Below are 12666 nucleotides of genomic sequence, written 5' to 3' on the forward strand. Positions count from 1 at the left end.
CTCAGTTGCGAGACTGAATTCCGCGGCCGACAGCTTGAAAAGCCCGAATAGTTCGAAGGAACGCAAAAAAAAAAAAAACAGGGAGCGAGGGTATAGTTAAATTTAAGGAACGTTAGACTCGTGGGAATATCCGCTTCTTAGTCATTTCAAATTTATTTTTTTTTACAGACGGTGTTGTCACATTACACGCTTCCTTAAAAGACAATGTGATAATTTTGAATTTTTACAGTATCGCTATGCAACATAATTGCACTGGGCAAATAATTAAGGCTTGATGGAAAGACGTTCTCCTGTGTACTACAAGCCCCCAGATACAAAGCAAGTCCTGCATTCTGCAAAGCAGCGGAAGTCATGCATTTCAAACCACGTTACAGGTCAGTTTCACTGAAGTAGTGCATTTCTGCTCTTTTCATTCTTCTGAAAAAGAGAAAAAATGACACAAAGCTAAGCATATTAATCTTGTATCAATTACTCATTGCCTCTAATAGGGCTGTAGAATTGAAGTATTTATTATTTATTTATTTATTTATTTGATTTGTATACCGCCCTTCTCCCTAAGGACTCAGGGCGGTGAACAGTGACATAAATAACAGAATGCACAAATACAGATATTAAAAACAAATTATACCCTAATTTTGCCCAAATGCAGAAGATAGTTATCTTAAAACAATAATTAAAACAGAAGCCGTCAGACCAGACCGGATTGCTTAAACAGATATGTTTTTAGGTCGCGTCGGAAGGAGCGAAGGTCAGGAGCCATCTGGAGCTCAACCGGTAAACGGTTCCATAGGACTAGCTTTTATTATTGGTTCCTCCATCACCATCTTCCAACACATTTTTTAGTTTTTCCAAGCTGATTTATCCTAACCACAGTAGTGGCCAAAATTGTGGAAACTGAGGACGTTTGTCAGTGTCTTATGTGATGGCTATTGAGTTGCTTCGGCTTTTTTCTGTTCTTTCATTTAGTGAGCTTGTAAAACGTCATAAAATTAAAGAGTTGACTGGTTGCAGAGAAAGCGATGTAAAATAGTATTATTAAGTGAACAAGGCTACAGTTATAAAGAAATTAGAAGAAAAAATGGTGGAAACTTAACCAAAGGTGCCATTTCTACGGTACACTTTTCCCAAACGGTTTCCACAATTTTGGCCACTACTGTAGCTATTCACTTTAAGGTCTCTGCTACTCTCCCTCCACGTAGAAAACAGCTATAAAACAGAAATACCTGTAATCTGCAGTATTTCTTAGCAAGATCAACATTTGTCCGTCCTTTCTGAAACGGGTAAGCCCATAAAATTGAATTCCAATGATGCCCCATTTTCTTTACACCTTCCAAAAGATAATTTATTTCTTCTGATGTAAAATCTTTCCTGATTCTCCTTTTCTTTAAAGTTGTTGCAGACCCATTTGATAGAGTTTCAGTATTCTGCAATATTAATTAAAACAGCACACCAAAAGTTTAATTATAAGCCCTTTCAACAAAGAACACTATCTGGTGTCAGAAAATATACCCAGATATTAATATGCAGAATGTTGATATTTAGGTGGCCGTACCGCTTCTTCAAATGGATGGTTTTCAAATGGATGGTTTTCACTCAGGTCCTGCTCTTGAAGGCTATAATTCTGTTTCATTGTTTGGTTCTTAGAATATGCATCATATTGAAAATATGCTGTTTGAAACAAAACATAATTTGCTTATTTAGACTTTCTGAAAATTACCAAAGAATGGGGCTAAGCTAGGTATTACTCGTAAGGGATAAAGGTTGTTTGACATACCTAATTCTTTCACAGCTGTTGAGTTTCTCTTATAACTGAATCTCTGGTCATCATGATTACCATTATGATATGCAAAAGTATTCTTGTTAGCCATAATGGATCTTCTCAACTTCCTTTTATATTCCATCTCAGATTCTAGAATAATTTTGTGTTGTTCACAAAGATATTGACAAGACTGCAGAGTCTTGCTAAAGTTTCGGCTGTTTAAGGAAAGTCTTCCTATTCTACAACCTGAGAATATATTATAGAAATAAAACGTTACAGGTGCACGACATTACATTATTTAATATTTCTTATTTATATTCTGCTTTAACCACGTTGTGATAAATGAATCATTAAATCTAGAAAATGCTTATTGGAAAATTATCAATAGATCTACAGATATATTGCCCTACAGGTCAATTATATCCTCATAAAAAGCTGAAATAGGACTTTTCTGCTGGGCAAGGAAGGAACCAAGTTATATTGTAGCAAAAAAACCCAACAAAAGCATGGTATTAGTGCATGGCCCGTGGGAGGGCAGTCCCAGAAAATTGTACTTATTATCCATGCCATTTTGCTATACCCACTTCCTAACAATTTTGTTTCCTTTGGATAGGCTGGCTGACTGGCTGAAATCATACTTGGGGTGTCATTACTGTTTAATTTAATGGGGTTTCCTTTTGAACAGAAAAATCTATGAGCATATTTAAAAAAATAAAATAAAAAAATTACCTGAACATCTGAGTTCTCTTATTTTAGGGGAAACAGTCAGAATATGTCCCACCCCTCTGCTTGGGTTCCTTGGATATTTTAGATCTTGAAAAATAAAATAATGTGAAATGCATTAATATCAATGGTGTATTAACTTTTGTATATTGCCACTTATGTATATTTAAAAAGAATTGGACTGAAATACTGTGATACATACCAAAATATATAAAAACTAATTGTCAACTAACATTCCCAGGTTAAATTTTTGACCTATCAATTTAATCACTGTGTTATACTAGTTTCCTTTGTATGATACAGCAATACAGAGCTTATATTGTTAATATTTAGTTTACATATTGATTCTAGTCCTTCAAAAGATTGCTAAAAAGAATTAGAGTCCTATTTCCAATATAAAGAAGACTTACTATTGGTGTAATAATATTCTATACATGCTAGCACTTAGCTGTTTTGAGTAGTGTATCACAGAATGTAGCTGTGTACCTTTTAGCCATCCATAGAAATATATAATTTCTAAAAATCAAATTGAAATTAAAATATTTAGAGAAATTATATCTACCTGTATGTTGAATCTTTTTCATTGGGCTTTTTACTAGAAAATCTGGTCTCTTAAAAACAAATTCACTGAAAAGATTAAAAGAGTATTAAGAATTTTAGTTTGGAGATTTGACAGATGCCTCAAAAGTACTTCACCTTTCATATTGCACCACTAATTGAAGACCATACAGTGTTCATTCATGGGTATCTACAGCTGAGTCTGTCAAGTGATAAAACCAATGTTGCACTTTTGTGCCACAAACACTCATTTGAATACACATATAACAACATGATGTGCATGTATCAAGTGGGCAGGGCTTGCATTGTGACAACACAATATTTCTTTGTTATACTGATCAAATTGATGTTTTACATTCAAACTCAACATTTGGAAGATTCTCCCACCCTATAATTAATTTATTATTTATATGGGAGGAAAAATTCACAGAATAGCACACATTGTTCCTGTATGTGGCATTATCTAGAAATCATGAATTATTATGAGAGATACACGTTGATTTCTATCTTTGGGAGAAACATTTAGATAACAAAGTTTCCCATGCAATTAGGATAAAATTCTAGCCTGTTCAGAATTCATCACAAAACTTAAAAAGGAATTAGATAGTATAAGGGCCCCTTTGTAACTTAAAATAACTCGACCTATCCTATGCATAATTAAATCTGGAAGCAACCCAGTATGACATTTCCATCTGAAAATCTGATTTACTATTAAGATCAAACTAGCAAGCCAGCTTTAGACAGAAGATCCTAGGCACAGTACCTTGCTTGAACATCACCTTTCCTAAAATCACAAAAACTGTTTTTATTTGTAATGTAAGCTTCATTTATGCTGGGAGGTGTCATTTTTTCAGTTGCATGAAGACTGTGATCATTTTGAGCGAGTGAAACATCTGTTGAATTCCAAATGGCAGACTTCAATTGTCCTCTGCTGGAAGAACTCTTGTCGAATTTACAGGTATTCTGCACCTTGGAAAGAGTATTGTGTGGCAGGTGTTTCATTTCTGAACATATTTTGCTGTTATCTGAAGGCTGCTTGCTGGAATTTGTTTGACGATGTTGCATCAAAGCCTGCAGAAACTGTTCTTCAGGGGTATCCTCATCATTCAGTATTTCTTTTCTGATATTTTCCTATGTTTAGAAATAGCAAGGAAATGAAATAAAAGCACAGAGAAAAAACAAAGTTGCAGGATAGGACCAGGCCCAACATGACTGTAGATGTTAAACAGAACTAAGCAAGAATTACACCTTCTGTTTGACTATAAAAACAATGGGAAAGCCAGTGGAAAAATTGCTATCAAGAAAGCTCAATAATATGGACGTACAATAATCCATATTTCTCTCAGCAGTAACTACTTTGAAGAAATCAAACCTATATGTAAAAGAATACCCCATATAGCTAGAAAGGGCCATCAAGCACTGACTAACGGGAATGGAATCTCACTCCATTTATTTTTAAAATGCAAATAAGCATAGTTCATTGAGTTATTATTAATTCCAAGAACTGAAAGACTGGAATAAAACAATACAAGCAGATTCTATTGAGAATATCAGGAAAGGCTTTCTGATTTTGATAGATTTCCTAAACAACTAAGAGAGAGAGAAGGGAAAAGACCTCTTTCTCATTTTCAAGCCCTTTGATTTTGTATAAAATTTGTTTTGCTTCCTTCCAATAATCTTCAAGAATCCTTTCTTTTTTCTGCCAATCAGCTTCCAATATTCTTCTTTCATCCACTTGGAATGAATGTCGATTTATCTTCATTGATAATTTTTCAGCTTGTGAAAAATAGAAATAATTGTGTTATTAATACAAAATAAAGGTGTATAATTTGTATTAAAGACTTAATACATTCCATTCCATCACTATGTAACATATTTATGTTTTCAATTGTATCAAATAAATTTTTTATTCACACAAGAAGCCAGCCACAGAGCAAAATATGCTATTTAGTAGCAGTTTCTTGATCCAGGCATCTCAAGATGAAATCATCTTTGGCAATCATAGTGTTTTAGCGTAGAATAAAACATCTGAGGGCATAACATTAGATGCCACTAGGATAATATTAGAAACATTCACTAATTTAAGGCATTACTTTCACAAAAACACATTCTCAATCACAAAATTAAGCTTATTATAAAATGATACTTTATAATCTATACATTGCAAGCCCTAGAACAGTCTAATAAATACAATTAGTTTCAACCTAAAGTACTGATTTTGCAACAGCTACAAATACTGAGCACCTGAATACAGTTGTTACTTCCAACTTTAACTAAGCAAGTGACTAGGTGCCTGTCCAGGTGATTTTAAATACAGAAATCAAAATAATGATAATCTTACTCATCTGTATGCAGTTTTGCAATACAAAGGTAGCAGCTTTATTTAGTTCATCATCCTGCATTTCAGTCAATGCTTGAATCATAAGTGGAAGGCCATTGTTCTTAACCAGAGTATATTGATTTTCCTCTAAAAAAAATCAGCCTCAGTAAACATATTTGTTCAAACTGTAAAATTAAGTAAGCTCATCTACAACATCTTTCCAAGAAAAAGCAATTGATTCTGATTTTTTTAACACAACTTTGCTTATTCAGAAACATGTGACCTCACTTCTCAAACCACCAGTAAGATCTAAAATTTAAAGTCACATTTTGCTATCGCTGCAATTTACCATCAGCAGTTGATTGTTAAGATACATCATAAACTCAAGAACTTAATATTAAGCTTAGAACTACAATAATTATCTAGAAAAAATCCAAAAGTTATCCTAGAAGATGGTTACAGAGCACACACATCAAGCAATGCATAATTTAATGTGTTTTGTGGACTACTACCTTGTAGCTTGTAAATCACAGTTTATGGCTTATGTTGCACAAATTTAGCCATTTTTAATTTATTCAATAAGTCATTTTAAGCTAACTATAGCATACTATTATGTACAAACACAATCAGTAGTAGTTCACGATGCACAGTACATATTTTGGCAGAGGTCAGAGATGAGAATGACTCCTACGATTCCGCAATTTGTAAAGCTAACTAAAGCACAATTCCTAGATATTGAAATTTGAATGCAGCATTCTCTACCCTCAATTAAATAAATAAATCAAAATATTGTTGAGAATCTTACCACAGGCTTCTGTACAATGTCCAAGAGTAAGTATAATGCTAAATCGCTCTCCTGAATCCAAAATGTTGTAAGAAAGCAGTTTCAGTAGATTAGGCACAATGTTATACTTTGGTAAATGAATGCCAACTGCAGCTGTAAACACAAAACAATTTTTTAAAATGCCTGTTTAGGTATGCAGTAGAATGAAACCCTACGCAAAGTTATACATTTAGAAGAGTTGTACAGTTAGAAAAACCTTCTGTATCATTCTTTGATTGGGCTGTTTGCTGTTGGCTTCTTTGTTAGTTTCTTGATTGGGGTATTGTTTATTTGATTGTGGGTCTGATGTTAATCTATGCCAGACATGTCAAACTCGTGATGTCATGTGACGTCGCAAGACGTATCAGGACTGTTTTGCCATTGCCAGCAATGGGGTGGGTGTGACTTCCAGATGATGTATCCGGCCCGTGGGCCGGCAGTTTGACACCCCTGAATTCTATGCTGATCTGGGTACTGATTGCTAGTGAAGAGATGCTGCCATTTTTTTGTTCCTTTTTGGGCTGGGTGATAGTGTGTTGTTAGATATTTTAATGTTTATGTGTCCATTGATGGCTGATTTGTTAGAGTGCCAGGCTCCTAGAAGTTCCCTGGCGTTTTTGGACTTGGCTTGGTCTAGGATGGTCACATTTTCCCAATTGAAACTGTGGTTAAATCTGTCTATATATTGTGAAATTAAAGCTTCGATCATAAATTTGATCAGTATCATCTGCGGTTATGATCAAATATTCTCCTTTATTAGTATTATGTAACTAAGTTTACAAACAAAAGCTACTTACCGTTATCAGCAATACAGGCATCCAATGTTTTTGTCACTACTACAGCAAGTTTTATATTTGTATTGTTCACCAAGGAACCGTGTATCAGTTTGAGAAGAAGCTCATCCAAAACAGCTAATCCCCCAATAGAAATAAAAAAATTCTGTGTTCTTGCTTGAAAAAAAAATTCCAAACAATAAACAATTACCAGATTGCTTTAAGATGAAGATTTATAAATAAATATATTTGTTTGCAAGATTTGGAAGGAGGAGCAATGTTTATTAGTTCTTTAATTATGTTAAAATAGATAAATAAAACATAAACCTAACTATTGAAAAACCTATAAAGGAGTTTCAAATAAACTTAATACCATTAGATTCAAAAACCTCCTTTGTAACTAAGCTAGATGAAGAAGTCCAAAATATGAAGCTGATGTACATAAAACTAGTTTATTCCATAGTTGTACAGAAAAGATTCATAAAATACGTACAGCAGAAACTGTAAAAAAATAATCATGTTCTTGCATAACCTTAAACCAGGGGTCTTCAAACTTGGCCCTTTTATGACTTGTGGACTTCAACTCCCAGAATTCCTCAGCCAGCATGAGGGAAACTTTGGCCCCTTCATGACTTGAGGACTTCAACTCCCAGAATTCCTGAGCCAGCATGGGGGAACTATGGCCCCTTCGTGACTGGTGGACTTCAACTCCCAGAATTCCTGAGCCAGCATGGGGGAACTATGGCCCCTTCGTGACTGGTGGACTTCAACTCCCAGAATTCCTGAGCCAGCATGGGGGAACTATGGCCCCTTCATGACTTGCAGACTTCAACTCTTAGAATTCCTCAGCCAGCGTGCCTGGCTGAGGAATTCTGGGAGTTGAAGTCCACAAGTCATAAAAGGGCCAAGTTTGAAGACCCCTGCCTTAAACCAAGATTTTCTAAATCACGTTTTTTCTGAATAACTCAAAAATTTTGGCTTCTGCAACGTATCAAATCATTTTATTTCACAGAATAAACATTTTCACATAGCGTGTGTGTTAATAGGTACTTACAATTATTTGCAGCACTGAGCCCAATGAATGAACATATTGGACGAACTATCTCAGCTTTCATACAATTTTGTAGCCAGTCTTTTGCATATGGAAAAACCAAACTGCAGGCTTTCTGATTTTCCTCTGGAGGTGAACAAAATGTGCTCTGAACACTAGCCATTTGTCATCCCCCCTCCCACCTATATTTACTGCAAAAAAATAAGAAGAGCAAATGCTTGATAAAGTCGTTACCATTCTGAGGATTGTTGACACAGGCACAAAGATTACTACACACCGAGGACCACAAGTGATACTGATCAATTTTATGATGGAAAAGGTTCATTTGAGATTCTGAAGGAATTACTCTGTTAGAGAAAATAGATGGCAAAGAATGAAAAAAGGTCATTTAGGCTTATGAAAACGTACTTTTTAATTGATTTTTTTTTGTTAGTTTACCTGAATAAATGTAGCAGAATATCGAGGCATCCAGATTCTCTCACGTATGTTTGTCCACTGTCTATATTTTTAAGTAACATTTAAAAAAAACAAATAGAACATTAAGCAACTAATAACTCAATGAAATCTAATGAGTATTTGCAATTTTTCAACATTTTACCTTAAACAAGCCAGAATTTCTGATTCATCCCAATGACTCCCAATTAGGCGGGGACTAATCTTAGTAGACCTCATATCATTAAGCAAGGACTACCTGTATATGTGTTTCAACAATTTCTTTATACATGGAAAAGAAAAAAAATCTTACTATTATTTGAAACCAGCACCAGTAAGACATATACAGACATTCTTTTCAAATTCATACTAGAATTCTTATTAGTTAAAAACATACGAAGATCCTCAAATAATTCAGCTGTGCATAACATCTGCTGGCAGAACACTAAAAAAAATAAATATAATGTGAATAAGACTATATTGCATGGCATTAACTGATCAAATACAATTGAATGTTCTGGTAATTATGCATAATTGAACAAATATAGTGACTATAATTCCTGTTCTCACCTACCTAAGGGAACTTACTTTTCAGAAATATGACTAGAACTACGTTATAATGGTAGCTTTGGGAACATAAAATATTTCAATGTATTCAAGTGCAGAAATTATGCTCAATTTTTGTTGAAAGATTGCAGTAAAAAGTCTTTCAGGTTGTAACATTATATGCACTCACTTGAGACTAGTTCTAAGTAGGTAAGAATAGGATTGTATTCTAAGAGTGTTTTTTCAGTGACTTTTAGGGAGCTTGTTTTGATGGGAGTTCAAGTAACTTCATAGCAACCAAGAGTCCAAGTATTTATTTCATTTATGCCTCTATTCTTTAATATTTGCAGAATCACTTATGAGTTTAAAAGTGTATTGATATTAAATCAACCAGAACGATGAAGTATTTTCATAGTGTTCACTAAATATTTATGTCCTTTAATTTTCCTTCTGTAGAAAACAAAAGCTGACATTTAAACATCTGGTGACTTAAAATATACGTAGCTGGCTCACCATCTTCTGCCCCTCTATCTGTTACATGGAGATTTCCTTAGTAAAGATATTTTTCAGGTGATCAAGATTTTAGATAGATTTTAGACAGATTTTAGATACGTGATAGATTTTAGATAAATAGTAAAATATTTTAAACGCACATTTTATTGTAATGATCTCCAAAAATGAAGATCAAAACAAAGGATTCTGTAAATACGTGAAAAAAATGATATAGTGAAATAAGAATGAAATTGTGTCTTACCATTATTCTCAGCTAAACCTCCTAATGTAAATAAAGCAGCTTCTTGAACCAAACTGTGCAATTGTGACTTTGCAAGATTCCATACAAACATCAAACCACCTATTTCTCTAAAATATTCACAGGCAGCACCTGTAGCAAAAACAAATCCAGTGAATAATAGTTTTATTTATTTCCACACTAATAATCCTAAAGAGCAAAACAAAGACAATAGAGCTTCAACTATAAAATTCAGTGGCTTACTGTTTTGTTGACAAACTGAATAAATAGTAACCAAGGCTTCTTTTTGAGAAGCTGGATGGTCCATTTGATACTTAAGACATTCAAGGAGTAAATTCAGATCAGTTTTCATATCTAGAAAGATAAAACAATGGTTTCAAAATATTTAGAATTTCTTTTTAAAGTTGGCAATTAATCTTGCCATCTATAACAGACAATTGCAGTGCACCAATATTTTTATCAATATTTCAAACAATTACTAGTTAGTCTATTTACTAAGTAGAAATATTTTTACTTTTTTAATGGGAATTGCTGTAGTTAATCTTTATCTTCATCTACATGAAAGTTCAAATTTACATTTGCATTCACAAATATCAGAAAAAGAATTCTTTCCAGAGTTGTGAATACACAGAGCAGATTAAATATTATTCTTTAATATATTGTGTGTATGCCAATCTTACCACAGTTAATTTTTTGATCTTTTCTATTTTCCATTTTGATTTTTTTTCTCAACCTTTATCTGAGGAGGAAGAGGAGAAATAAACACAGAATTTCTTCATTATAAATAAAAAAGTAGGCTAAATATATTCAGTTTATCAATTTGTTATCCTTTTTATTCCAATTCTCACTACAGGATGCAAAATTAAATAATGAACACATAAGCTGCAGCAGCCATTCCTACCAATAACCTCTTGAAAAAAGTTTTTTAATTATTTGAATGTGCAGTTTTTCAGTTGTGTTGCAAGTTTAATCCATCTGTGTATAACATTTTCTGTATAATTCTCCTAAATATAATTCACCTAAAATGGTAGTGGATGATATGAATGTCACTGTAGAGCTAATAATTCAGAACAAATATAGCCTACCATGTAGACCCATCTTCTTTTCTTGTATATGTTTGACTTAAATACTCAAAGAAACCAGGATAGTAAACCCAATCACCTATGAAGAAATAACCATGTGAATTTACATATGCCATTAAGCATGTATATGTGTTAACTAGACTTTAGGGCCTAGCATATCATTTTATTATATGCCCACCACCATTGTGATTTTGAACTGTGATAGCTGGCTTTCCATAATGTGTGAAGAAGTTAGCATCTTGCAATCAAACCTACTCCACAGTTCACAAACAAAATTTATACTATGCCTACCCTACAAGGTTCCATCCGTCCTGGGCGTTCTATGACCAAAAAAAGCCCTGAGAATAGGAGTCAAATCAAAGGATTGGGATTGTGAGCCATAGAGTATATTCTGAAAATCTCCGAATATACTTGCAAGATGCAAACCCAGGTGGAAAAAGAAATAATTTAATTTATAAGTGAACCCATAAAATTGCCACTTGTGGAACATTACCTAGAACCATTTTTTTTCTATTGATCAATTCTCACATGTAATCCATGTCTTTGATCACTTGCTTTCTAATGTATCACGTATACCAAATATATTTAACAATTATTTCTGTACCTTATAAAAAAAGACTTGAGCCCCCCCCCAATAAACACTTTTTACTTTGCCTGAATTACTTAATGACTTGCAATTTCAGGTAGGCAAAAAAGCCTCCTTTGCAAAGAGAAAAATGTTTGGTCTCTCAGATTCAGGGAATAGATTCAGTTCCACGCCACTCAGGGTGCCTGAATTTTAAGGGAACAAAGTCAAATCAGCAGCATAAAAAACCCCAAACAAAACAGATGAAGTTCCAAGGGCAATACTGTGGCCGCCATCTTGACTTTTTTGCAGACATCCCTGGGCTGAATTATAAACAAATTAATCTCCAATCAAGCAGCCATATTATGACATCATGAGACATACGAAACCAGCAAATGGGGCCTGTCAGCTCTGTTTAACTGAAAACATCTTCCTGGTTTCTTGAAGAATAAAATGGATATTTTAGCTCAAAACCGTACATGTTTTCCGCTGGAAATGATATAGATAGGTTCGATACCACTCAGTAAAAACAGGATAAGACTGAATCAATTCTGAGAATATCTGCAATTAGAAGTTAAGGCCCGAGCTTCTCTCATGCAAAATGGGGCGCTTTTCCAAAATAATCACAAATAAGTGCAGACAAGGCCCCAAAAGACATCCCTAGCTACTCCAAAAGAGAATTTGTTCACGTTTCTTCCAAATAATGCTGTTTTATACAGGTCTTCAATGCAGTGGGTTGTTTTGAAGGTCATTTGTACCAAATCTGCTTAAAATAAACGCATCTCTGCCTCTCACATACGCAAACAACCCTCTCCTGCCAATCTGCCTCCTATGTCATTCAATAGCAGTCCCCCACACACACACCAGGTGTCCTCCAGGTAAATTGGAACTACATCTCCCAGCATTCTTAGCTAAGAGCCCACTACTCAGCTGGCTTGGAAGGATGCCAAACCCAGGAAGCAAATGGAAGCTTTTAAATTTGCCTCTGGGCTTGGCTGGGAGGGCTGAAAAGGCCTTGGGCGATGGGAAATCTGCAGGCCATCTATCTTTATTTTCAGTATTAGCCACTTTGGTGCAGTTTTTGCAAGTCTGAAGACTTTGCGTCTTTCTTGTTTCCCTGTATAAAGTTGTGCAGGTTTTTTTCCTGGCAGGGAAGCAAATGATGGCAGATCCTTTTCCCACCCACAGGATATTATCCTGTGGCCATCTTCCCACTATATACCGAGTGTGATGAGGCTGCACCTTTGTCTTCTGTATTGGTAGTCCTCAACTTTCAATGACAA

General features: G+C 34.5%; 1 protein-coding gene across 1 annotated transcript; it reads right to left on the reverse strand.

The window, feature by feature from the left end:
• Positions 1–134: 134 nt before the first annotated feature.
• Positions 135–10664, reverse strand: TERB1 (telomere repeat binding bouquet formation protein 1). The gene is made up of 18 exons (XM_083370861.1): positions 10417–10664; positions 9980–10090; positions 9740–9868; positions 8753–8884; positions 8446–8506; positions 8242–8354; positions 8011–8133; positions 6981–7133; positions 6166–6297; positions 5382–5507; positions 4656–4816; positions 3804–4171; positions 3045–3109; positions 2489–2572; positions 1775–2005; positions 1553–1668; positions 1224–1424; positions 135–417 (listed from the first exon to the last, which is right to left on the reverse strand). Exons 1-18 carry the CDS (start codon positions 10448–10450, stop codon positions 382–384), a joined length of 2376 nt encoding a protein of 791 aa, XP_083226987.1. The 5' UTR covers positions 10451–10664; the 3' UTR covers positions 135–381.
• Between the last annotated feature and the right edge of the window lie 2002 nt (positions 10665–12666).

This window comes from Vipera ursinii (genome assembly GCF_947247035.1).
Source record: "Vipera ursinii genome assembly, chromosome: 10".
Taxonomy (NCBI): domain Eukaryota; kingdom Metazoa; phylum Chordata; class Lepidosauria; order Squamata; family Viperidae; genus Vipera; species Vipera ursinii.

Bases quoted from the DNA above. Each gene is read 5' to 3' on its own strand.
- TERB1 (XM_083370861.1), bottom strand. From the start codon at position 10,450: ATGGAAAATAGAAAAGATCAAAAAATTAACTGTG. The intron at 10,091-10,416 runs GTAAGATTGGCA...TTATCTTTCTAG, and splicing joins AGATCAAAAAATTAACTGTG to ATATGAAAACTGATCTGAAT. The intron at 6,298-6,980 runs GTAAGTAGCTTT...TTGTGTTTACAG, and splicing joins TGCCTGTATTGCTGATAACG to CTGCAGTTGGCATTCATTTA.